The 25630-nt window shown below is 55.4% G+C and overlaps 3 protein-coding genes and 1 pseudogene across 3 annotated transcripts; 2 read left to right on the forward strand and 2 right to left on the reverse strand.

Annotated features, from left to right (window-relative positions):
• Positions 1-581: 581 nt before the first annotated feature.
• On the reverse strand, positions 582-5992 carry LOC34622004 (annotated as a pseudogene).
• A 3773-nt stretch (positions 5993-9765) lies between these two features.
• On the reverse strand, positions 9766-11895 carry LOC34622002 (micronemal protein 4). The gene has a single exon (XM_022735185.1). The coding sequence runs from the start codon at positions 11893-11895 to the stop codon at positions 9766-9768; it is 2130 nt and encodes a 709-aa protein (XP_022589572.1).
• A 2620-nt stretch (positions 11896-14515) lies between these two features.
• Positions 14516-20289, forward strand: LOC113146674 (chromatin modification-related protein eaf-1-like). The gene is made up of 9 exons (XM_026334748.1): positions 14516-14750; positions 15018-15083; positions 15950-15960; positions 16337-16418; positions 16625-16640; positions 18311-18731; positions 18933-19254; positions 19880-20026; positions 20135-20289. Exons 1-9 carry the CDS (start codon positions 14516-14518, stop codon positions 20287-20289), a joined length of 1455 nt encoding a protein of 484 aa, XP_026190533.1.
• Positions 20290-20520: 231 nt separating this feature from the next.
• LOC34624459 lies at positions 20521-25191 on the forward strand. Its single transcript, XM_026334749.1, has 8 exons — positions 20521-20886; positions 21490-21607; positions 21819-22066; positions 22347-22446; positions 22598-23729; positions 24000-24105; positions 24493-24705; positions 24844-25191. Exons 1-8 carry the CDS (start codon positions 20521-20523, stop codon positions 25189-25191), a joined length of 2631 nt encoding a protein of 876 aa, XP_026190534.1.
• The last annotated feature ends 439 nt before the right edge of the window (positions 25192-25630 follow it).

Raw genomic sequence — 25630 nt, forward strand, 5'->3', positions numbered from 1 at the left:
GGCTTCACCAAAGCGCGCAGACGGAAGCTGGTAGAGCATAAGCAGTGCATGCCTCGTTGGTGTTTTGCAGCTGCCCGAAGGTCCTGCCTTCTGGCTAGAGAGGAACGGACTGCGAGTGCAGCCGCAGCCTGATCGATTCTCCCTCCTGCAGGTACCTGTGTCACCATGAGTATTGCTTCTGTCTTTGCGGTGGCTGCGAGTTACAGGGAAGCAGCAGCACCGCTTGAACCGCTATCTGAGAGCACTCTGCGTTGGTGCCCCCATTTAGTCAGCTTCCCTCACAGTCCCTGCCTGCCGTGTTCCCCTGTGGTTGTTTGTGCAGGAAACACGAGAGGCCCGCACGGCTAGGGAGGAGAGCTGAAGTACATCGTTACCGCGTTGCATTTTTACTCGTTGCAGGAAAAACCAACTGGTTCCCCTGCTGCTCTAGCAGGGCCAGGAGGGGGTTGGCAACAGCTGCAGCAGCAACTTTAACGGCACTTCAGCTGCGTAGCTGTTTGAACGGCTACTGTGAAAGTGCTCTATCCCGTGCTGGAATCACCCCTTGACGGGCATTCGGCGACAGCACATGAGCACAAGCACTAATCACGTGCAGCTGCACCCGCTGCATTAGCAGTCGATATATACATGCGACATGTGGAGAAGGCACATCTTTTAGCTCTTACCGCGCCCTTCCTCTAAACACGCCCTAAACACTTCTAAGCTTTTAACAGCAACGCCTGCTGCTTAAGAGGCTGCCCCAGATACGTCCAAGAAGGCACAGCATGAGATAGACATATGGGTCGACAGCGAAAGAGAAAACGCAACAGAAAGCTCTGCATTTGCTAGGGATCGCTTCGGACTACTCCGTCTCTTCTCAGTCTGGCAATGCTGCAGAAATAATCCTGCAACCCTAGAAGTTACCTCTACGTTGCTATACTGCTGGCGGGATACTGCTGCTGCGTCTCCTGCTGCTGCTGCTGCTGCTGCAAATATTCAACAACAGCAGCAGCCTGCGGCAACAGGAAACGCCATACATCCGCACACGTTAAAATGCCTCTCAGCCGGCCCCTGCAGCAGCAATGAGGAGACACACGCACGCACTCCAGCAGCAGGAAACGCACGTGCAGAGAACCACAGCAAAAAAAAGAATCGAAACACAATTGGACGGCGGGCTAGATCAACGACAGATGCAAGGCGCGTCTGACACGGGGACAGGGGGAACGACCAAAGGGATGTGCAGGACCAGCGAGAAGGGGCAGGAGAAGAAAGATCCTTGTTTAACGTGGTAAAAAGCAACAAATGAACGACGAGGGTGGAAGGTGGCAGCGCATGAATGCGAGACTTAAAAACAGGAGAACGAGCACAGCCACAGGATATGCATGAAGTGTGCGTGGATCGAGAAAGAAGAAGGGAGGAACCCAGAAGACGCAGGGACCGACTCCTTTGAAAGAAATAGGACCTTCTGCTCGTCAGAGAACAACAAAATTAAGATTGCGTCGTGCAACGTCAAGGAAGCAGCTGCTGCGTCTTCGACCTGCCACAGCCACACACGCATACACGCAATCAGCATAGCAGGGGGGACGGCACGAACCGTGTAGAGCCGACATGCCTTCCCTCTAGACCCCGATATACAGGCACACACGACTGCAGACACAACGCTCAGTGATGCCCAAGGCACTGTCCTCTTCACCCGAAGGACCCTACAAGAAATGGCGAGCAGCTGTACCCCCTGCAAAGACCCCTAAGCCTCGTCTTTATTGGTTCCCCTTGCATGCCTTCCCACGTGACTTATGCCCGAAGAGCAAGGCACGAATAAGGACACGAGAGAGAGAAAAAATAAAGCCTATGTGGGAATAGGCAGCACATAAAGAGGCGCAGAGAGGCACCGCGCGCTTTCCTTTGTCTCTTTGAAGGGCTCTATTGTATATACGATACACGTAAAAAACCCGTGCATACACATATATATAGGACCCATATATTTATGTATACAATCAGCTACGTCTTTACAAAGCATAGGCACAACTCACCACCCCGTAATAGACTGGTTGCCTTGCACCACTTGTAACTGGGCGCCTTAGAGCTGCAGCTGCAACTGCCCCTCTCCTGCTGCTGCCGCTGGAGGAAGGCAGCAGCTGGATGTCATTGCTTGCGGCTGTCGCTGCTGCTGCTGCAGCATGTGCTAGCGTACGATGCTGCCGCTGCAGCTGCTGAAACTGACTGAAGTACTTCGACACTGGAAGCGTCAGATCCAAGGGAGACTGCACATATTAGACCAGCACGCGAAAAACGCACGCAAACATGCGCAGCTCTGGACGGGCAATGCATGCATCGAGACGCCTCCGTGTAAGCAGCAGGCAAAAGACGCGACAGAAGCAAGAGGAAAGCTCGGAGCACCCTGCTGTTTCTCCGTGCTGTTGCAGATAGAAAGGCATGTGCTCCACTACCCCATCTTGAGGATCTACATCCCGCCATGCTGCTCTGTGCGAACCCCAGCCAACCCCTAGCCTGCCTTCCGGTGCCCAGTCCTTACTCCGTCGTGTAGCTGCTTCAGCACAACGGCCATAAACTGATCGAGTGAGAAGCAGCCTACATATATCCCTGCGCGCAGACGAGGAAACACACACTCGGCGTGGGATATCCGAAGAGACAGGAATCTTCAGGGATAGCTAGCTAGCTGTCTTCGAAACTGGCAATGCTGTGATCCTAGGGCTTTCGCAGCGGGTGGTTCCTTCTCTGCGCATGCAGCGGCAGCGCCGAGAGGCATCGCGAAAAAGCCACGAGAAGCAAACAACACACGAAACACAAGACGCGCGAAGGCCCTGACACGAGGATCTGCCAATCTCAAAGCCGCATGTGTGTATGTGTATGCATGTGTATGCATGTGTATGCATGTGTATGTATGTGTATGTGTATGTGTATGTATGTGTATGTGTGTGTACGTGTATGTATGTGTGTATGTGTATGTATGTATATGTGTGTAGCCCGACAGCACAACACAACCCCTCCGAGCGACAGTGACGGCCGCAAAGCAAGCAGGCATGCATGCATGCATGCAGCGAGCAAGCAGCCAGGCGAGGGGCCCACAGCAGTGGCGTTTTTCCACACTCATAAATCCACAGCCTTCGTCCCCTCCCTCCTTACCGTGAGCATCGACGAGAGGCACCGAGGAGAAAGGAACTTCCAGGCAGACTGACAAAAAACCCTCCGTGGAGTTGTCCATGCAGTACGTTACAAGCTTCTCGTGCGTGCCGAGCTGCAGCAGCAGCAGCAGCCGTGAAGGGTGACACCAGAGTCACTGCAACAGCTGCCTCCCTGTGGTGTGCGTGTATGTGTGCAGGTTCGAAGGAAACAGCGTCACCCTATCCCGCAGCTCCAATCCCCCCACCCCCCCACAAACACGACGCCCCTGCAAAATCAGACCAGAGCGATAGCGCCAGCATGCACCAGAGACGCACGGAAACGGAACCAGCAGCGCATAAATCCATTCAGGACGAGTCCACACACGAACACCAATAGAGATCCATAGAAACGGTAGCACAGAGCACAAGATGGCAGAGGAAGGCGAAAAAAGATGGCATCAAGTTCTCACAGAGAGAAAAAAACGAACGGGAAGGAGGCTTACACCGGCCCGAAGAACATTTGTCGCAAGGATGGGATGGTTGCCTTGCACCTGAAGGCACCACATAACATTCACACATACATATATATATACATACACATACACACAAATACACACACACATACACACGCACATACATACACACGCACATACATACACACACATACACACTAAGGAAGCACATATTTAAGGTGAGCCAACAGCTGTGGCCTTTTCTCAGTTTTTTTCTCTCTCTCTCTGTGTCTCTATATCTCCATCTATATCTCTATATCTTTCTCTTTCTCTCTTCATATATTGCTCTCGTTGTGCTGTGCTGCGCATTGCCGCCTTCCCTCTTCTTCGCTTTCGCTGCCCCCACCCCTGCTGCTGGCGATATGCTAAAAAAAGCTCTCAGCTGTATCTTTTCGAGCGCGTGCTCACGAAGAGGGTACAAGTTCGCCTGCTGCTGCATGTGTAGGAGCAGCAGCAGCGAAGGCGTAGACATGCTTACCTCCGCCACGAGATGCACTAAGAAGCCGTGTGTCGAGATAAGAGCCAAAGGGGCCCTCCTGCCCTCATTGATGACGCAGAGATAGGGGGCCCTTCATCGTGACAAAAGCGCAAACGAAGCAGCAGCCTCATGAAAAATTCGCGCTAGAAACGCTCTCCTCCACGCAGTTTGGATAGGGGGAAGCAGCAGCAACAATAACAACAACAACGGCAGCAGCGATGGCGGTAAGCGAAACATCTCATTGGCCTCTCTTCTTTGTTTTTTCCCAGTCTGCTGCCAACACTTACCCGCTTTCGAGGAGCTGCAGAAGAGCCGTTGCGCAGTCACAGCTCGGAAGAACGCGTTGAACAGTATCTACCGACGCTCCACACATGTCTGCAGCAGCGAGAAGAAGAAGGAAATACACATACACATACATGTAAACATATAAATCCACATACATCTACATGTAAACATACACTTTACGCAGCAGCTCTCAGCGCCCGGCCTGCGCGTCGTGAAACTGAGGTGGAGAACATCGAAAACAGAAAAATTCAAAGAAACTGCTCATTAGTTTGCCGCAACAGGGAGGGTGTTGTAGGTGTATACATATAAATGTATATATAGAGAGAGATGTATATACGCAGCTGCAGCCTCCCCTCCGCCAACGCGCGAAGCTTTCCTCAGTAGCTTTGAAGCAGCAGTTTGGGTGAAAATCGTTTTCAAAGGGGGACAAACAGAGACTGCCGCAACAGCACCAGTGCCTACTTCGAAAAGCCTCCAGAGAAAGGGCCCATGGAGGAGTGGTATCGAAATCCTTGGACTGTAGACAAGTCCTCTCCGCCCCAGCAACGTCTGCCCTTTGCGCCGTGTTGCTGCTGCTGGTCGTACTGTTGTTGTTGGGGAGGTCGGGGGCAGCAGTTTCTTGGCGACTGCTGGTTGTAGTGCTATCCTGTTGCTGCTGTTGCTCTTGTTGCTGTTGCTCTTGTTGCTGTTGCTCTTGTTGCTGTTGCCCTTGTCGCTGTTGCTCTTGTTGCTGCTGCTCTAGTTGCTGCTGCTGTGCCGCGCTGCTGCTGCTACGCAGCCACCGCTGCCAGTGCAACAGATATCTGACGAAGTGTTGAGAGTCTAAGCGATCTACGAAGCGTCTGTTCGCCTCGGAGTAAATCCAAACCCCCCTGCAGCTGCAGCAGCGCACCTGCCCAGGACCCCCGCAACAAGGGGCCCCCCCCCCCGCCGTCGCTGCTGCCAGTTCCACTACCCCCGCTGCTGATAAGCCTCCCCCGCTGCTGCTGCTGCTGCTGCTCTGGCTGCTGCTGGTGCTGCGGATCGGGGGGCAGCACGTTGCAGCAGAGGAGAGAGCCACACCCGAACTGCGCCAGAGCCGTCAGCGCAGTGTGGACGTGCAGCCGACTTTCCAGGACGATGTGCTTGCAGCACGAAGGCGCCATGTCAGCTACCTGGGAAGTCGAAAGGTACTCCAAAAGCCTCTCTCTGTCTCTGTCTCGACTCCCCCCTCCAGTGTCTGCAGAGGCTGACGCAGCCGCGTCTGCAGGTCCTCCATGATGCACCGTGCCCGCATTACTGCCATCGTGTAGCCTGTCGGTGCCCCCGGAAGCTGCTGCTTCCTGATCTGCGCCGCTGCAGCTGAGCATGCGTGGGCAGGCTTGTGCCGCTGCGGCGGCAGTTACTGCTCCTTCGGCAGCAGAGACTGCTTCTGCAGCTGCCGCAGTCTTTGCCGTGGCAGCAGGAGCAAGAGCAGCAGCAGCAGCAGCGCTTGAGGGCGCTGGAGAAGCGGCCCAAGTTGAAACCAATCCAGAGGCTGCGTTTGTTGGTGTTGGCGCTTCTTCTCGCTTCACAGTCTCGACTGAAGCAGTGAGCAAGAGCGGCCGTCGCCGCTCGCCGTGATCCTCATCAACCATTAGCCTCCTTATCCGTCTTGCGAATCTGCCCACACCTGCAGAGTCGGCTAAGCTGCACTGGAAGGCTGCCGCGCAGTCGCGTGCTGCTCCTTGTAGCTGCCGTTATTCTGCGGTCCGCTGCCCCTTCTGGCGTGGGGGCTGCACGCTGCCGATGGTCTTGGTGCTGTGCTGCTGCTTGCGCCCTGTGCAGGAGCATCCTAGTTTTGCTTAGAAGCGTCTACATCAAGAGCACTACCGGCAAGCAAAGCACAGCGGTGTGAGCAGCAGCAGCACCAGCAGCACCAGCAGCAGCAGCCGGTGCTGCTTTTTCCGCGCGTGTTGTTTGTAATCTTGCTCGAATGCGGCAGAGAACGCAACCGAGACAAACCACATACATTAAAAGTGCCGCTTGTCGCTCTGAGTCTCCATTCGCCGCAAATAGCGGCGGCAGCAGCAGCAGCGCCATCCATGCCATCCAGGGAGGGGGCCCCCTGCCAGCAGCACAGCCAGCTACTCGCTGCAGCGACCGCTGCTGCTGTTGCTCCGCTATGGCTGCTCTTGTTCTGGTAACACCACTAAATGCGCCTCCAAACTACTAGTGCTACGCGTTTTTGATGCTGTTGCAAGTCTTTTTGTCCAGGCGTATCAGGCAGGGGGGCCTTGTAAACGTAGCAACAACAATAGCCACACACCCGCATGCTCATGCTGCACCTCCCACTACTGCCGCACGGCAGCCGACACTTGTCTGTCGGCACAGCCGGCGAGCGCAATGCTTGCTGCCTCCAGTTAAAAAACCCACAATCTAATTCCTGAACTCCACCAAATTGATGCCCTAAGTGATGAGTCTCCACAAAATTTTGACCGTCTCCTCACAGCCGGGGGCCTGTGCGCCGGTGTGCTCAAGTCGTTAGAGGAAGGCGCAGCTTTCGGCCCGTGTCTCTCGCAAACCGTGGCAGAATAAACGATAGAACTTCGGTTGCCGCAGCACGCTACAGGAGAAGACGAGCTACGAGAGGCACACTGCGACTCCTTGAGCCAGTAGTGGGTAGCTACCCGCTGGTCTCTGCAAGCGCGCCCACCGTGGGACGTGGGCAGAGCACGCTTGTAACCTCGCCACCTCTACGCACTGCATAGTTGCAATCCTACTTACTGGAAATCAGTAGAGAAGTGACGCAAAACCATAGTCCTACACAGTCTCGTAGAAGGGTGGACAGGAACCGTAGAGGAGTTACAGCAGGATAGAAGTATCATACAGGCGGTGGCGGAGCGGTAGCCATGCAAAAGGTAGCAGTTCCGAAGCAGAGCACAGAGAGAGAGGGGGGGCCTCATCAAGAAATCTACGATCCTCGGCCTGCTATGGGGCACCTCTACAGATAATGCGTTTGCAGCTGCACAGTATTGCGCATCGCCTAAAGTCTCCCCAAAACAGGAAAGCCTAGCCGAGAACGAAGCCTGAGAAAAAGTTCTTAATCGTCTCTCCCAAATTGCTCCCTTTGCCTTTTCTGCCGTTATGCCACATAGGATTCCAGCATGGGGGGAGAGAGCTCCACCCAACTTGACGCTTACGGTCTTCGATCATTCATTTGCACATGCACCAAGGTATAGCGGGCAAGCACCCAACGCTGAGACTTACCGTATTAAGCAAACCTTATGTTGCGGGAAACTGCGTTTAGGAATAAACAATAGCCAACTCTTACAAATACGTTGTCAAATAGGCAGTTTAGTCGAAACTTCCAAAGTGCAGCGTTGCTCAATTCACACAGTGCTGCTTGGGTTGAAGTTCGTAGTTCTAAGTTCCCTTTATCTGAGCTTTGCTCTCAAGCGAAGGAGGCAGCTTGGGATTTTTTTCAAGGTTTCGGCACCATCTGTGAATTCTTTGTGAACGCCCGGAAATGGGGATGCTTCGATACACTCAACCATCAAGTGTGCACTGAAGGGGCCCACAACAAAGACCAAACTGTTGCCTCCAGCTTATTCTAGTGGGGCACTACAAACTTCACGAGGAAATTGAGGCTTAGTATCAGGCAGCAGTGGCTATGCATGCCACCTTGCATTCCTGCCTCATACTGCGTTGCGGCAGAGGCACCCAGTGCGTATCTCGGTACCGCACAGCATCGACACGCATGACCGCAAGACAAGGCACCTGCTAGTTTGCCTCCAACAACTCTCATGGGTGTCTTTTCCCTTCCCCAGCGTGTGCTCTGTATGATCGCGTGCCGATAGCCGCTTGCAGGCCCCCTTTTACTAGATAGGGGGCTGCTGCCTGGTGTTCCCAGGGGGCACAAGGAAGGAGCCTTACATTGGTCTAAGCAGGAAAATGTGCAGCAATCTGCAGGCCTGTTAAGCAGCGCCTTCCTCTGACTACAAATGTTTTTTTTTGGATGTGCAACTGACGTCTGTTCGGTTGTACTCAACACTGACCAAGTTGTTGATCAAAAGGCTCAGCGTCGCGGGAAAACCTTCCCGTGAGCAGGCGATCTACACACGTGGCCTGATTGGTTTCTCTCTGAGTCTTCTCTTACTCTCTCTTTCTCTGAGAGGCCCATAAGGCCTTTCGTCGTTTTATGTCTGGAGTCTGGGCTGGCAGGTGCCCGAGGCAGTCTCTGAGGTCCCTAAAGAGCCAAGCGCCCTGCATTTCTCTGTTCCTGCTCTGAGTGGAACAGATAAACCATTTTCCAGATGTAATCCTGATGTTGAGGGCCCTGAGAATGGAGGTGGCATTCACAAGGATCCCCAAACAGAAATTATACGGCGCACTTGTGTGCAGCCGCTGACAAAGTCTATGTGGACACCCATCCCATCTCATGTCAGCCTCTGCACCCACTTTTGTGCAGGCAGAGCAATGGATCACACGAAGCACACCACGCCCTGCCGGTATTTTTCGGAACAGCAGCATCTGCAAGCCTCTCTCTCTCTCCTCTTTAGCCAGATGGCCCTTTGAGCACCGTGTTGGGTAATTAGTGCTTGAGTCCTTCGTTCCCCACAGGGGCCCTCCAGGCTGTTGAGGTGGAATGATGTCTCGATGGCGGTCGAGCGCCATTGGCTGGATCGAGAGCCAAAGACACCGTGCAGAGATCATGAGGGCAGATGGGGGGTTCAGGCTCCAAGCAGCATGTAGCTGAGCGGGGGTCGACGGAGGCAGAAGCGCTTGGGAGGTTAAAACGCCATGACCGGTAGGACATGCTCAGACTGTTGCAGCTGCACCCGATGATGCTGTCCTTCCTGCTTCCCCTGGCAAATCGCCGCGTCTGCTGTTTTTGCGTGGTGCCGTGGCGTCTGGGTAGCAATATACATGGGCATATATATACTTGCACAAAACGCGTTGCGTGCCTGCGTCTATATACGGGCTTATGAAGGCATATTATGCGGCTAAACTTCCTGCTACGTGGTTAGGACGCAGCGCTGGTGAAGGGACTGAAAAGAGAGGATATATAGGGCGTACGTGCTTAACTTAGATGCACGCAGCAGAGAATGTTGCACTGCAGTTACTTGAGAGAAGGTGAGAAGGGAGCAGGGGCGAGACGGACTGAAGGGCAACCTAGGGAAGATCACCCTCACAGAGGCTCCATTGCCCCATACTCTCTACCCACAGAAAGGCTCCCGCGAGAGCGGCGAGACAGGGAGGAAAACAAAAGACGTTAAGCGTGTGTAAATGTACTGGGCAAGGAAGGTTGTTTGACGGCTTTGAGCTAGCAACTGCATCCGTATGTGCGACCCCGGCCCGACAGTGGCATCAGGAGCAGATGCAGGCAGAGCTACTGCTGATGCAGTTGATGGGCGTGCCACTGCGTGTCTTAGCAGCGTTTGGGGCCGGACACTACGGAATATGATGCGGTCTTGACTGTAACCGCGGATGGATACAGCTTGCATTCGGTATCAAAAGTAAAGAATTCGCATTTGTCTTCTGCTTCGCAAGCGAGTTGACATATAGCATGATTCGGAAGCTTTAACTGCTTGATAAGTGTTCCTACGTAGGCCATCCCAGCACGTTGGCACTTGGGGCATCCAATCTTAGAGCCCGACATCGCATTTTGTTCTTCTCTCCTCCCCGTAAAACCAGTAATGGTCTTCAGCCAGCAGTTGCCATTGCCAGACTTATAGGTGTATGCCCTGCATTGGGGTTCGTGGTAGCAATCCTCTCTACAGGCTGGTTCACCGCCAGGTTTCTGCGCTGTTTTGTAAATATCTCCGCCGTGATAGTCTATATTGAGTTCGAGGCACAGGCCTGAGGTCTTCATGCATCGCTTGGGCCCTGAATCGAAGCTGGCAGAGGTAGCAGGAAGGATTTTAGGGCTCTCGTTGCCTGTCTTGAGATTGCACTGCAGACGGTCCTTATTGAAGGTCCAAAAGTTGCATTTTGGTGTTTTCTGGCATAATGCGAGGCAGCCTTCCGCGTCGCTGGGGTCGTTCGTTGTTATCACAAAGTTGCTGTTGTTCTGCCACATAATATTCCTCAGGATGCAAGAGGTATCTTCCACGCAGTTTGCTGGCCCCGAAATCAGCGTATCCCCCTCTTCGTCCCCTGCCTCCCCTCTCAGAAAACTGCACACCTTTGTTGCTGTGTCGTAAGTGAAGCGGCTGCATTCTTCCATAAAGGCGCAGCGCTGCCTGCACTCTTCTGCATTCTGCGTGTCTAGCGACCACAGCAAAACGCTAGCTGCCACACTGTATCCCTTGCCTTGACGAAAGCAGGAAGAGCAGGTGCCCCATCCTGTCCGTACAGTGTCTGCTTGGGGTTCCAGGTTGGTCAAGCAGGAGTCTTCCTTCAAGAAACACCTATCGTTTCCCCACCACGTGAAAATCACACATTTCGGCTCAGCCCTGCAGGCCTCGCGGCAGGCCTCTAGCTCCAAAGTTTCCTTCGAATACCAGGTCTTTTCTAGTGCGGGCGAGTGGAATCCGATGGTGTCGCACGCGCCAGGGCAGTACTTGGGGCCGCTTGTAATGCCCTCTTCTTCCCGTTCCTCACTAGCATTCTCAAACAGGTCACACTTTCGAGAAGCGGATGCAAAGCTCCAGGCTCCGCAGTTAGTTGTACTTTGACACCTTAGTTGGCACTCTTCGGCTGTGTCGAGGCCTTGTTCGACCGTGAGGAGCTCTTCGCTGGTCCTGTAGCTCTTCCCGGTCAGCATGCATTTCGGAGCGCATTCCCTAGGGCCAGAAATAGCAGTTGTACTTGATGTCTTCGTTGCCTCTGCCAAAGCTAAGTGCAGGCTGCACGTTCCGCTGGCAGTATCGAAGACAAAGGCCTCGCAAGAAGAGCGTTGCTGGCAGAGCATCTGGCAGGCAACAGCGTCCTCTGCTGATGCCGTTTCCAATACGCTCCCGGTGTAGGCCACATGCCTGACTGCACAAGACGGTGCTGGATCAATTGCCAACTTATCAACAGAGCAGTCCCGTCTGCCTGAGATCTTGTTCATTTCCGGGAACTCGATGGCCCCCTTTTTGAACATGTGGCAATCCCAAGTTAAAATGTCAAACGTGAAGTATGAGCAGCTTTCGTCTTCTACACAGAGGGCTTGACAGTGTGACGCAGACCTGGCTTGACTGGAGCCGAGGGACTCACCCTTGTATGCAACATCGTTTTCTGGGCATTTGAGGCATTCTTTGGGAGCTGAGGCGACGTTTACCCTGTGTTGCTTCCCAACATAGGGTGGCCCCTTTCGCAGCACACAAATAGAAGACAGTACGTTATGTGTGATAAAGGTACACTCTGATTCCTGAGAGCATCGCTCGCGGCAAGCCTGCGGCGTCGACGCTGGGAAACGCGCAAGTTCCTCGCCGGAGTAGTCACTGTTGAATTCAATACAGGTAAAGCCTATGGGGAAGGCCGGTTGGCCTTCAGAAATGTGCTCACAAGTTGCGATGTAGACGCTGACAGCAAAGGCACCTGCGGTGACCTGCAGGCAGAAGCGCGACCTCATCGTGATGCACAGAAAGGGGGAATAAAAAAAGAACAGACACGCCAGGGAGAAATAAGAGCGCTTAGAAAATGCAATCGAATATGTCCTAGAAACCTCAAGGACCGAGGTAGGAAAGGAGCAGCAAATCGCGCAGAGTCACTTTCCCGCTACCATCACCAGCTAGTGAGTGTGCGGGTGAGGAGAGAAAAAGGAGGTCTAGATGGCTTTGTCGGGAGCTCTTTCGCACCAAACTTAAGAAATATACTTTAGGATATATTGGCATATTCCATTAAATTTTACGAAAGAGCCAGAATTAAGTGTTTTTCCGCCATATGAATGGCTTGGTCGAGGGAGGCCGGGACGGTACTATCGAGACCCACATTGGCTTGATACAGAACCAGCAAATGGTGCTGTTTAAAAACCGCACCCCTCCACCTTTTGAGTAAAGTCAGTGGGATGGTTCTTGAAATAGAAAAACATCAAACTTTTAGCCAGGGGTTCGCCTGAGACGGAAACGTATTGCCAACAGTGAGAGACAATGCCACCAGCTAGCCAGTATTGCAACGATTGTACTTCCCCTTTCTACCTCCTTTATTCCACGTCGCAGCTCATCTGTGTGATCCTTCTAAGTGATCTACCATCAGAACCTAATATTAAAGCATATGCAACAAAAAGTGATCCAGACAGCAGCAGCCCGGTGGAGCACTCGTAAAAGAGACAGCTTAGGGGCTCTAAACAAGACATCAATGTTGCTGCATGTGTTCGACAGCAGCAAGATGATATCAGTTGGATGATATTACAGATGCATTAACTCAATTCGCGAAGCAAAATAAAACGTCAAGTGACCCTTGAAGAGGAGAAATTATAGCTTTCTCCTGGCAGCGTTTTGTTTCTGGTTTCTTATGTATAGTTACGCAGAATCTCGACTTATGTGGATAGACTCAAACGTTGCAGCATGACACTAAAGCTTCCTAATGCATCTGTTTCGCAGCTTTGGAGACACTAGTCCGACAAAGGCCGGCTGCTCTGTATTGCCCCCAACATTCGCGTTCGTTTTCTTTTCCGGCACTCTCGCGCGCTGACCTCGGTCTCCTAAACTGAGAAGCCATGCATTTCGCAAACGAAAGACTATTCCTAGATCTTCCGAGAAAAGAATCTCCATCCCATGACCCAATCAAGGGCTGACGGAATGAGCTATGCTGTTTCCCCCCAAAAGTTCTAGCATTCCCCTTTTCTCAATTTACAGTGCTCTGGCATGAGCACTGCGGAAGGAAGGACAGTGCGAGTGCAAGTTGAGCTGCACACTCCAGGCATTCGCAAAGGGGCATACAGGCAGCTACCCAAAGCACAGTAACCCACCGTGCATTAATGCGGCGGGGCGCCTTTCCTTCTGCACGACGAATCCAACAACGGTATCGCCAAGCCCTCCACACAAAGCCGAAAACTATAGCGTCATTCATTACACGACTCCACTGGTAACTTTCCACGCATAGCTTCGCCCAACCATCTAAAGTCAGGATGTGAAGGCCTTAGCTGCACTTACATATTTTTCACCACACTGGGAATATGCAGTTGAGATTTGGTGGACAATTGACTATTTGGCTCGGCTGGTTGTAGATAAATATTTCTTATTGCAAAGTAGTGCGGATTGATACAAGAAGATGCACCGTTTTGTGGGTGTGTGGTAGATGCTATGCACACCTTACTGTGAGTGCTCAGAGTGCTTGGAGGGGGCAGCAATGCACACCCTAGCTGGCCCTCTCCCCTCATGTGGGAGCTCTGAGAGGAGCGGGCACGAGAAGAAGGGAGCTATTTTTCAAGCACGCCGTAACTTCGTACTCAATAGCTGTGGGGTTATTGTGTTACCCTACGTAGACCATAGAGAAAGCGCTACACAACTTTTTCCTCTGTCTAGTGCCTATGGCTTGTAGTACACTATATATATATATGTACCTGTTGAAGCGTTCTTCTGTTGGCAGTAAGACTGCAGTTCAGCGGAAAAGGTGTTCTTTTGGACTGGAAGGAAGCATTTGATGACGCTGCGCTGTTCGATTTTTGGAGCGGCTGTTGGGTATTCCTGAGAACTGTATCAGACCAAGGTGCACTTTGCCAGTTTCTACTGCACTGTGTGTGTTCTCTCGCTGTCATTCCCTCCCCTCACGCGCAGCCCTGAGGCCCGGAAGACGAGAAGAACGAAGCTACATGGCCTGTAGGTGGTGCCTGGCGTGGCTGCACCCTCTAGGAGCACTGAGATCATGCGCAACTAGCAGCACATGGCATCTAGCGCATACGCACACATCATTGGCTCTTACTGCATGGTGCAAACTCTCCTCGACGGCCCGAAAGGCATGCGAACAACCGCACTAAATAGTATGTGCTTTACGAATTCTTGGTAGAAATTGCGAGTGCAGTAGGAGCAAGCGGAGTGAACCCGCTTCGCTGACTACAAAGAGAGTTGAAACCCTGGTGTGCGCGCGGTGTGGGGGCTGCGAAGAGGCTATGGCCACTACTGCCCACCGCATCATTAAGGAGCACATAAGACAGCCGGCCTTCAGGCTTCTCAAGGCAATTAACAGAAGGTCCCCGCGTACTTGTGGGGAGCAGCGAGTCGACTTGGGAGAAGGCAGGGCCTGTCTCGGCAATGAGGGCTTTTCTGGCTCCAAAGGGTGACACAGGGAGCAGCGCACAAAATACACGCAGCACTACAGGGGTCCTCGGGTGCGCAAGCAGCGCTTTAGGAGTTTTCCACTACGGCAGTTTCTCTGAGAGGGGAACAGCTGTGCTGCCGGTGCTTCTCTGCCTCAGTGTAGCCGCGTTTGTCTGCGTGGCAGCACCAGGAGCCCAAACACGCTGGCCCCGACGCCTCTCCGCAACAGGCCATTAAAATCGAAAATAGATAATTCGAAGGTGTGGGGAGCTTGCAGGCTCCTGCTGGTTGTGCTCTCGCTATTACACATAACCCCCGGATCCCATACACAGCAGCAGGGAGCCGCACGGGCTGCGGCTGCATGCTGCTCGATGCTGCTGCTGCCGCTGTTGCTGCTGCAGCTCCTGGCCACAATGCGAATGCACGCGACGATATCAGCCCCGCGGTAATTTAAAGGACTCTTATTGGCTGTGAGTTGCTGCAGAGATCCCGATAGTTGCACCGGCAACAACGGCAGCTGCGGCAGCCGCCGCAGCAGTAGCAGCAGCAGCAGCAAAAGATTGCGGGCAGACTTTCTTCTGGCTTTCTAACTGCTTTCCTGAATCGCACTGCCCCTGCGGCAACAACGTCCTCGTCCCTCCTTTATTCCTCGGTGGAGTGTTGCTGCTCTGCGGAGGACTGTGCCCTGGAAGCCCAAGTGCTTCTCTCCCCTTTTTAAGGCTCTGGTCTGAAACCATCGCGAGCAGCAGCAGCAGCAGCCGCAGCCGCAACAACAGCAACACCACGTGCAACAGCAGCGGCACCAAAAGCGTGTGCAACACCAGCAGCTGCTGCAACAGGTGCAGCAGTAGCAGCAGGGGCAGGGGCAGGTGTCTGCTGCTGTTGTTCGCGTGCGTATATATACATACATATATCTACATATCTATCAGTGTACATAGATAATACCCATACATAGATACGCATCTATACGCATCTATACGCATTTATACGCATCTACACGCATGCCCTATAAACATCAATATCTAGGAACTGATATTTACATACACCTTGACGTACACTTCGTTCAGAGGCATCGCACGACCTCTTGTATCTAGGGGCCCGCTTTGGCTCACTACGCCCTTTGCTGGTGCTGTTTCTCCATTGCTACGACGATGTCTGTCCCCCCCTGGCGATCTGGAGCCTTTGGACTTCACCAAGCGTAAGTTGCCCGTTCGGCTGTCGAGAACCTGTCTCAGTAGCTGCTGCTCGAAGCGCTGGCGTATGTAGTACAGATCCTCGTGTTAGCGACGCTCCCGTAGGTAGCGCATGCAGCTGATGAAGATCAAGGGTCTTTTTTCTCGCTGTTCGTCCATGCCGTGCTGCAGCAACGCTGGCTATGGAGCCTCCACACTTGCTGCCGCTGCTGGCACCGCCTCTTGGACGCCGCAGCAGCAGCAACAGCAGCAGATGCTGCTGCAGCAGCAGCACGAGCAGCAGATGCTGTTGCAGCACCAACAGCAGTTGCAGCAACAGCAACAGCAGCAGCGGCTGCAGCAGCAGCAGGAGATGCAGCAACAGCACCACCTGCATCAGCATCAGCATCTGCAGCAAGATCATCCTCCTCCTCATCATCAGCACGACCTTCATCATCCTCACCCCCATCAGCAGCAGCAGCAGCAGCAGCAGCAGCAGCGCGAGGCCCAGCAGTGGCATGCAAGCAACGCCCCTATAGCGTCTGCGCCTTGGCATCAGCAGCAAGCGCAGCAGCAAATGCAAGAGCAGGCAGCTGCTGCCGCTCCGTGGAAGCACCTGCAGCAGGGAGCTCCGTGGCAACAGCAGCAGCAGCAACAGCAGCAGCTGCAGCAGCAGCAACAACAGCTGCAGCAGCAGCAGTCTCACCACCTCCATGAGGCGTATGGCCTTGAATATGCGCAGCCTCAGCAGCAGCGGCAGCAGCCGCCGTCGCACATGCAGCATCAGCAGCAGCTTCAGGAGGAGCGCAAGCGAGTGATGCCCACAAAGGAGGCAAGAGATCCTCGTGGGGGTCGTAGAGCAGCAGGTAGGCACGATGTGAACCCCGAAGCTCCCCAGTTCTCTCGACATGATGGCCACCTCATCCCGCAGCAGCAGCAGCAGAGCGGCAGCATTCCTTGGCTTCGTTCTGCGGATCGGGGGAGCTCTCCCGGAGGCTACGCCTCGTACCCTCAGGGGCCCCCCGCTGCCTATTTGGAAACAGGAGAGGAGCGAGCCAGTGGCCTTCTTGAACAGCGCGTTGAGAGCAGCAGTCAAGGGGCGGAGGCGAGACACCCCGGGAGGGGCCTCTTGACGGCCAGCGGCGAATGGCAAACTTTCAGGGGCCCCTCCTCAGATGCTCGTCGCGGGTATCGCGATCGAGCGAAGGACGAGGAGAGCTGCCCCTCGAGAGTCAGAGTCGGGAGAGGGGCCTCTGAAGGACCCCGTTCGACCAGCGGGTCACTCTATGACGACGGGGAGGGCGGGGGGGCCCCCTACTGGGGCGGCGGCAACGAGGGGCCCGGGGGGGGCCCCTACAGGGGCGGTGGGGGCGAGGGGCTCGGGGGGGGCCCCTATAGGGAGTCGAGGCGGCACGAGCGCGAGAGGTCTCCGTGGAACGAACGGCACGGAGCAGGAGAACAAGGAGGGCCCTTTCGGGAGTACCGAGAGCGGAGGGGCCCCTCGGAAACTCGCAAGGAGAACGCCTGGGGATCTTGGGGGCTAAGCAGTCGGGGTGGCCGCGAAGCTGCATCCCGCGGGTCGTACCGAGGCAGCAGGGGGCCCCCCCCGAGGCGGGAGTCTCACAGCAGCGAGGCGTACGCCGAAGGGGGGGGGGGGGCCCGTACCACGCGGGGGCCCCCTCCGATGCCAGGGGGTCGAGCAGCAGCCACGTGCGTCGTTCCCGGGGAGGCGGCGCTGCTGACGGCAGTCATCTTGCCCGCGAAAGACGCAGGAGCCGCAGCAGTGTTCGCGAGGGGCCGCCTCCTTATCAGAGTCGAGGAGGGGGGGGCCCCCCGTATCGTGAGGAGCGGCACAACGGGCCCTCTAGCAGGGGCGGGGGGGCCTCCCGAGGGGGCCCTCCCTCTCGCGGCGTTGGGGGCCCTCGAGGAGGCGGAGAACGGAGAGCTGCAGATCCAAGGAACGCCCCCTCCGTGCACGCCTACGGGGTGCAACAACCCCCGCACGGTGGGCCTCTTGACGGCCAAGGGGGGAGGCCCGTGAGGGGCCCCCCGGAGGGGCCCCCGCTCGCGGGGCCCGTGCGGGGCGGGTCTCCCAAGTGGGAGGGCCCTCTTCCGCCTTTTGGGGGTGGCCCCTTTCCCGGGGGGCCCCCGTTCTTTGGGAGGGAGGGGGGAGGAGGAGGAGGCATTCCTCATGGGCTGCACCCCCCTCCCTACGCGAGCATGCCTCAGCAGCCGTACAGGGAGGGCCCCCGTGAGGGGGGCCCCCCCCCTCCCTCACGGTCTGCGAGGGACAGAGGCGGCCATTCGCACCGCGACGTTGGAGGTGGCAGGGGGCGGTGGCATGGCTCTCCTCGGGGGGGCCCCCCGCCTCATGAAGAGGTTTGGATGGGCAGCGATAGGCCGTATCTGCAGCAGCACAGCAATTTGAGCGTTCGAAGAAAAGAAGGCGACCAGCACGTGTAGGGCCTGCTCCTCGCTTGCTGGGGGGTGACTGCGGCTGCTTTTGCTGCTGAGCTTGTTGCTCGAGGGTTCAGGATGTCTCTTTGTTTCATAGGCCTCTGCTGTGCTGATCTTCCCTATGCTGTGGGGTGTTCAGAGGTGCTCCCCAGGACGGGAGGAGCATGTGGCTGGTGAGCGACACGGTGTACATACACCCGGAGCAGGAGACGCAGCGGCTCCTGGAGATGTGGCAACAGTTTGCCGCCGCTCTCAGGGAGGCACAGGCGCATCAGCAACGGGAGGCGAAACACAGGCAGGAACACATGCAGCAGCAGCAACAGCAGCACAAGCAACAGCACGAGGCAGAACTGCATCGATCGGAGCTCCCGCAGCATCAACAACAGCCTAACGAAGAGCATCAAGAGCAACAGCAGGAGGACGAAGTAGAGCAGCAGCAGCAGCAAGAGGAGCAGCAGCAGGAGGAGCAGCAGCAAGAGGAGCAGCAGCAAGAGGAGCAGCAGCAGGAGGAGCAGCAGCAAGAGGAATTGCAGCAAGGGGAGCAGCAACAGCAAGAGCAGCAGCAGCAAGAGCAACACCAGCAAGAGCAACACCAGCAAGAGCAGCAAGAGCAGCAAGAGCAGCAAGAGCAGCAAGAGCAGCGAGAGCAGCAACAAGAGGAGCAGCAACCGAAGCAGCTGCCGGAAAGCGCCGAGCAGCAGGAGCAGGAGCAGCAGCCTGCTACTGAAGGTGCTCAAGGTTTAAAGGCAGGAGAGCAAGAACAGGAGCAGCAGCAGGAGGAGCTTCGTTCTTCTGCTGCAACTTTGTCATGCGCCGCCGCAGCAGGAGCAGCAGCAGGAGCAGCAGGAGCAGCAGCAGCAGCAGCAGCAGCAGCAGCAGCAGGAGGAGGATCGGCAGCTTCGAGACTAGCAGCTCTCGAGGAGAAGAAGCGAGCAGCCTTATGGCCTCCCCGTTTGCCTCGTGCGTGGAGGGGCCCTCGTGGACCGAGGGGCCGTCCAGCGGTGCTTTTGACTTCGCTGCCTAATCTGAGGGTGAATTTCTTGAGGCAGCTTCTGCTGCAGCACTTCGCAAAGTGGAGGGCGCCTCCTACCGCCTTGTTTTTGAGTAAGCGGCAGGCTGGTTGTGTTTTCTGCGGTCAAGTTGCTCTGAAGGCGTTTTCGGTTGTGCAGGGGTGTGTTCTCCCGCTTCGCCTTCCAGCCCTTGGGCTTTCTCTTTTCTCTCTGTCTACCTCCGTATGTATGACTCTTTCTATTTCTCCCTCTGTCTGTCTCCGTATGCATGTCTCTGTGTCTTTCTCTCTCTGTCTGTCTCCGTATGCATGTCTCTGTGTCTTTCTCTTTCTCTCTGTCTGTCTGTCTCCGCATGTCTCTTTATCTCTCTCTTTCTCTCTGTCTGTCTGTCTCCGCATGTCTCTTTATCTCTCTCTTTCTCTCTGTCTGTCTGTCTCCGCATGTCTCTTTATCTCTCTCTTTCTCTCTGTCTGTCTGTCTCCGCATGTCTCTTTATCTCTCTCTTTTTCTCTGTCTGTCTGTCTCCGTATGCATGTCTCTTTATCTCTCTCTTTCTCTCTGTCTGTCTCTCTCCGCATGTCTCTTTATCTCTCTCTTTCTCTCTGTCTGTCTGTCTGTCTCCGTATGCATGTCTCTTTATCTCTCTCTTTCTCTCTGTCTGTCTGTCTCCGTATGCATGTCTCTTTATCTCTCTCTTTCTCTCTGTCTGTCTGCCGCAGGCGTATGCCCCTCGAGCGGCCGCTGCGGCGGCTGGGGAGCAGTGCTGCTCGCTTCGCTCGACGCCCTTCGGCAGTTTCTGCGTATCCCCCTGTTTACGTGGACGGTAGAGGATGCGGCGGCTACCCTCTCTGCGCTCCGACAGAAGCGCCAGCTGCAGCTTCTGCTCCCGCAGCAGCAGCGGCAGCAGAAGCTGCAGAAGGGGCCGGAGCAAGAGGCGCTTCCAGCCGGAGGCAGTGGAGGCTTCTCCGCTGTAGCCACAGCAGCAGAAGCAACGGCTGCCTCGTCGACGGCGCATGCAGCGGTGCTGCCTGACGCTAGAAGCGAACGTGGAAAGGGAGAAAGATCCGTTCAGCTGCATTTGCTGCTGTGGCCAGAGGGGCAGCTTCGTCTGGATGCGCGCAGTCTGTAAGGCTCTCCTCACGGTGTTTTCCTGCTCCCTCTCTAGCGCTCGAGAAGCTTGGGGGTGTGAGGGGGGGAAGCACTTTTAGATTTATCTTAGAATTTGCTTGTGTTATGGCCGCGCTTTGCATGAAGTGCGAACGCGCCGACCTTAACTGCTCGTGTTGGAAGGCGGTAGGGGTAGGAGTGGTGGTAGTGGCGCTGCTGCTGCTGTTGCTGGCGCTGCAGGGAACCCCCCGCCATGTTCTCCTGGAACGAGCAGCAGTGTGCAGTTTTCAGCAGAGAATCTCTTGAGGCTTCTCTTGAGACACCACCCTTGCCAGGGCTGGATGCTGCAGCAGGGGGAGCAGCAGCATCAGATGTGCAACAAGGGCTCTTGACAGCCGTTGAGGCATCAGGGCTTATTCTTCCCCCCGCAGACGAAACCTCCACGCCAGTGCTTGCTGCCGCTGCTGCCTCTGCTGCTGCAGCGCGCAGCAGATACAGTATCCTCGTGGGGGAGAAGGTGTGCCTTCACAGCCACGTCACGCCGAGCTTCATCGCCGTTGCCTCTGCTGCTGCTGCCTCTGCCTCTTCTGCTGCCTTTGCCTCTGCTGCCTTTGCCTCTGCTGCTGCTGCCTTTGCCTCTGCCTCTGCTGCCGCTCGCACGGCGAGGGGAGTATTGATTCACTTGCAGTTCTACTTCTTGCGGAGGAAGACTAGGGCTCTACGTGTTTTGGTTTTTGGTGCAGCATCTGTATTTCAGACTGCCCTCGGCAGCGTTGCAGCAGCTGATCGTGCAGGCAGCCACGGGGTTGGTGAGTGGAGAGGAGAGTACAGCAGCAGCGTCAGGCTCGGGAGATCCTGAGACTGCGGAGGAGACTGTGGCGGAATGCGCAGGAGAGAGTGGTCTTGTGGCTGCTGGAGAGGAGACGCATGCTGGTAGCGTCTCTGCCGCTGCTGCGGAGGCTGGAGGAGGAGCTGGCGAGGGACTGGGAAATGAGGTCGACGCAGAGGCTGCCGTCAACTATGAAATTCTGCCTTCCCAAGGGGTCAGAAAGAGGAGACGAGGATGCCTCGCTGCCGTTGTTTCAAAAGATAGCTCCCTGATAGATAGGCGAGGTCCCCTTCCTTGTGCCGCCAGCGCGGCTGCTTGTGCTGGCTGGTGCTCTTGCTGCAGCAGCAGCTGCTGCTGTCATGTGTGGCTCGATCGTTTACGCCATTTTTGCAGGAAGAAACAGAATGGTTTCCATGGGCAGCCTTCTTTTCGAAGGCGGCATGCTCCGCGGGAGCGTCGCCTTCCCCGTCTCTCTGCAAAGCGCTTAGACAGCTTGTTCAGCACCAAACAGGTGGGAGCTTTATGGGTGGACTGTTTGAGAGGATTATTCTTTCCCTTCGGTGCTGTTTTAAGGGTGTCTCCTGAGGGGGCTTCTCCGCGTCTTGCGGTGTACAGTCACTGTGTCTCAAGCTATTTTCGAGCATTCTCGGAGCCGCTCCCATGAGTCTCCGTGATGTGCTCCTGCTGCTGCCTCCGCGTCTGTCGAACTTTTTCTGGTGCAGCGCGTGGCGTCTACCCCTCCGAGTGGCTAGGCTACGAGGGCTTTGCTTTCCCTGAACAATTCAGCTTCCACCCTGCCAGCGGCACTTGGCCGTATCGCTCACCTGCTGCAGCAGCAGCAGCAGAGACAGACCTGGAAGGAAAAGGGGATCTTGTTGCCGCTACACACATACTTCGCGTGCTGCATCTCCCAAACAGTTTGGCAGAGAGGCTCCTGTCTATCCTTGACGCTTTTTTCCTTTCTTTCGCTGTACGGCCCCCCCCCCCGACACATACACATACACATACACATACACATACACATATATATATATATATATATATATATATATATATATATATATATACACTCCCCAAGCCTGCGCTGGCACTGCCTCCTGCTGGAAGCGAAGAAAGACGGCCCTGCTGCTCATTTTTTTGCAGCGCGTCTGCTGGTCGAATTTTTTCGTGCAGCAGCTGCATGTGTTTTTTTTCGTGATGCGACAAAGGGGCATGTGCGTGTGTTTTGTGACGTGATGTTTTTGCTGCAGAAGCAGAAGTATGGACATGCGGGTGCCCTTGCACTGCAGCGTGAAATGTGTGGATGGCAAATCTTTGAATTTCCAGAGACAGCGCGAGCGCGTGGCGATGGTGGGCAGCAGCTGGAATTGTGTTGCGGCACGTTTCTGTAAACGTTTTTTTCGCTTGTTTCGGTGCATATGCTTGTTGCTGCTGCGGCCTTTTGTGTCTTGGATCTTTCTCTGTGGACGGTTTCTGCGTTGTTTTTGCTGCGCCTGCGCAGGCTGGCTGCTGTTGCCGAGCTGTATGAACTCTGCAGCAGTACTTGAGGCTCTCAGCACAGCCGCCGTTGCGGCTGGGGCTTTCCCCTGCGAGAATGGGAACAGCATGATCTCCTCGGATGTCGCAGCATCGACACCACACGAAGATGCTCAAAAAGACGCCTCCTGTTCGGCACACACAGCAGCGCCTAGCGGCTTGCTGCTGCCGCTAACTGCGTCTTGGCGACCTGCGAGCACCGCACTGAGCAGCAGCAATACCAGCAACATCAGCAACAAGAGCAGCAACAGCACTCCCAACACCGCTTCCAACAACACGAGCGACAAGATGGGGGAGGAGGAACCCGAGGATTCTTTGCCTTCTGTCTACTGTGGCCTTTATCCGCTGCGCCTCTCGCACGAGTTTATACAGCGGGATTTGAGTTACATATGCTGCATTGCGAATCACATGGTACTGCAGCTTTTGCACCAAATTGCAAGCCCCGAAGCATGCAGCAGCTGCAGCAGCAGCAAGGGATGCTGCTGCTGCGTGATCAGCAGCGTCCCCCCCGGCTCGGAAGGTCCCCAGTGCGTCTGCGTTTGCAGCAGCAGCAAGAGCAGCAGCAGCTCGGCTTGGGCAGAAGCGTCGGAGAAGGTTAAATTCGCGAAGACGGCAGCCGCGTGGACACGTTTCTTATCGCCAGTGCGACTTCGACCCCCTCTTCCCTTCGCTGTACCCCCACGGGCTGCTCCCAGCGGCAGCACTGAAGCCACAGAAGGACAGGCTGTTCAGCCTCCTCTGTGCTCTCCAGAGCACTTCTTCGGCACCTTCTTCTTCAGCGCAGAGGGCTTCTTTTCGCTCCCTCCCCTCACGCGCTTCTTTTGCGACGCTAGCAGCTCCAGAAACGAAGAGGAGGCGCAGTTCGAGCAAGCGGCAGAAGCAGATACGGCTGCGGCAGCAACGCTGCAAGATCAAGAGACGCTGTGGAGGCCTCTTGGGGGTGAGCTCAAACGGCAGCACCAGCAGAAACTGCTGCAGCAGCAGCAGCAAAAACTGTTTGCAGTTGTCTCCGGGAGCTTTCCAACAAGCAAAGACCTTCACGGTCAGCCCGTAACTCCCGAATTACTGCTGGAGCTACAGCAAGAGCAAAAATTCAGGTTCGTCCTCCTCCCCCCTCTTCTCTTCTCCGCTCCCCGTCTTCCCTCCTTCTGGCACCGACTCTTTCTATCTCTTCTTGCCAGAAGAGCGTGCTCTTCGCAGCAGCAGCTCGCGCTGCCGCGTCTCTTCCTCCTGCTGCCGCTTCGCAGTTGTGTTGGTGGTGGCTGCCCACTGTTCTCCCACAGAATTTGGCTGTACACTGTGCGCCGCTTTCTTCCCGCTGCCTCACCAATCATCTCTGCACTTCGCCGCTGCTGCGGGTGCTGCAGATTCGTTCCCTTGTCTACTTTCCTCTTTACTCCGCATCACCGCCGCAGAGCCCACTTTTACACCTCTGCAGCCCCTGTAACTCGCCGCAGACACGCCCCCACATATGTTGAGCAGCTGCAACAGCTACAACAACAATCAGAGGTGCAGCTGCAACAGCCACTGCTGCAAAAATTGCAGCTGCAGCAACAACCAGAGCTCCAGCAACAACAGCAACAACCAACTCAGCTGCAACAACAACCTGAGCTGCAACAGCAACAGCCACAGGTGCACCAACAACAGCAAACACTGCTGCAGGAGCAACAGCCACTGCCGCTACAGCAACAACAACCTCAGCTGCAACAACAACCTGAGCTGCAACAGCAACAGCCACAGGTGCACCAACAACAGCAAACACTGCTGCAGGAGCAACAGCCACTGCCGCTACAGCAACAACAACTTCAGCTGCAACAACAACCTGAGCTGCATCAGCAACAGCCACAGGTGCATCAACAACCTGAGCTGCAACAGCAACAGCCACAGGTGCACCAACAACAGCAAACACTGCTGCAGGAGCAACAGCCACTGCCGCTACAGCAACAACAACCTGAGCTGCAACAGCAACAGCCACAGGTGCAACAGCAGCAACCCCAGCTACAACAACAACAGCAACCCCAGCTACAACAACAACAACAACCCCAGCTGCAACAACAACCCCAGCTGCAACAACAACAGCCACCACAGCTGCAAGAGCCAGAGGTGCAACAACACCAGCAAGCACTGCTGCTGCAACAACAACCACAGCAAGCACTGCTGCTGCAGCAACAACAGCAGCTGCCGGAAGCCACGCCGCCTTCAGAGTTTAAGGCTGTTTGCACCGAAGATAAGGGTCCAGAGCCTAATGGGTTGCCTTTCTTCGTAGCAACCCTTCCACTGGAGCATTCGCTCCAGCAACAGCAGGCACCAATGCTGCAAGACAACGAAGGTCTCACGGCAGTGCCTGTTGCGAATGTTGAGGCTGTCGAGTTGCAGCGCGAGCAGCAGGTGCAAGCGCAGCATGCCGATCAGGTGCCTCAGCACGAAACGCTCTCGCCACAGCAAAGGGAAACTCTGCAGTCTTTGCAGCAGCTGTTAGGGGAGGCTGCTGCGCCGCCCCTTGACCCCGTGGAGGTGTCTCCTATCAGTGAAGACCAGGACGAGCCGCAGGGGGAATAAAGGGGACGTCAGCGGGATGAGGAATAGATACTCGGGCAGCAACGGCAGCAGCGGCAGCAAACAACAGCTCGCTAGCCGCCTCCTCCGCTGGTGACTAATGGTGCTGCTCGGTGCAGAAGGCGTAAAGTTCCCGTGCTGCGGAAACAAGCCTCTGTCTGTGCTTCGGGAGCTGTAGTAGCGGCAGCAGCAGCGGAAACTGTAAGAGAATGTAAGGATGCTTTTTCTCGACTCGATCGGTGTTTAGCAGTCTGGGCTTAGTGCTGCTCTGTCGCCCCTTTCGGTACGCCGCGTTTCAAAGTGCCGGTTCATGCCTTTGAGGGTCAGAGGCCCTCACTGCAGCACTTATTGCTGCCACGGCAAGATTCTTTTGCTTCTGGCGAGAGGACGGATGAACGGGGCGGAGGGGAAAAGAGATACAGACCGGTTGGCTGCTGTGTGT

Source organism: Cyclospora cayetanensis, unplaced genomic scaffold (assembly GCF_002999335.1).
Source record: "Cyclospora cayetanensis isolate NF1_C8 unplaced genomic scaffold, CcayRef3 CcayRef3_contig_5, whole genome shotgun sequence".
NCBI lineage: Eukaryota > Apicomplexa > Conoidasida > Eucoccidiorida > Eimeriidae > Cyclospora > Cyclospora cayetanensis.

What these genes read in the sequence shown, in the direction of transcription:
- LOC34622002 (XM_022735185.1), bottom strand. Translation starts at nt 11,895, where the DNA reads ATGAGGTCGCGCTTCTGCCTGCAGGTCACCGCAGGTGCCTTTGCTGTC.
- LOC113146674 (XM_026334748.1), top strand. Translation starts at nt 14,516, where the DNA reads ATGAGGGCTTTTCTGGCTCCAAAGGGTGACACAGGGAGCAGCGCACAA. An exon ending in AGCAGCAAGAGCAACACCAG is followed by an intron (nt 18,732 to 18,932) that starts CAAGAGCAACAC and finishes CAGCAGGAGGAG; the next exon opens with CTTCGTTCTTCTGCTGCAAC. An exon ending in CTCTGCGCTCCGACAGAAGC is followed by an intron (nt 20,027 to 20,134) that starts GCCAGCTGCAGC and finishes TCTCCGCTGTAG; the next exon opens with CCACAGCAGCAGAAGCAACG.
- LOC34624459 (XM_026334749.1), top strand. Translation starts at nt 20,521, where the DNA reads ATGTTCTCCTGGAACGAGCAGCAGTGTGCAGTTTTCAGCAGAGAATCT. An exon ending in GCTTGTTCAGCACCAAACAG is followed by an intron (nt 21,608 to 21,818) that starts GTGGGAGCTTTA and finishes TTTCTGGTGCAG; the next exon opens with CGCGTGGCGTCTACCCCTCC. An exon ending in CAGCAAGAGCAAAAATTCAG is followed by an intron (nt 23,730 to 23,999) that starts GTTCGTCCTCCT and finishes CGGGTGCTGCAG; the next exon opens with ATTCGTTCCCTTGTCTACTT.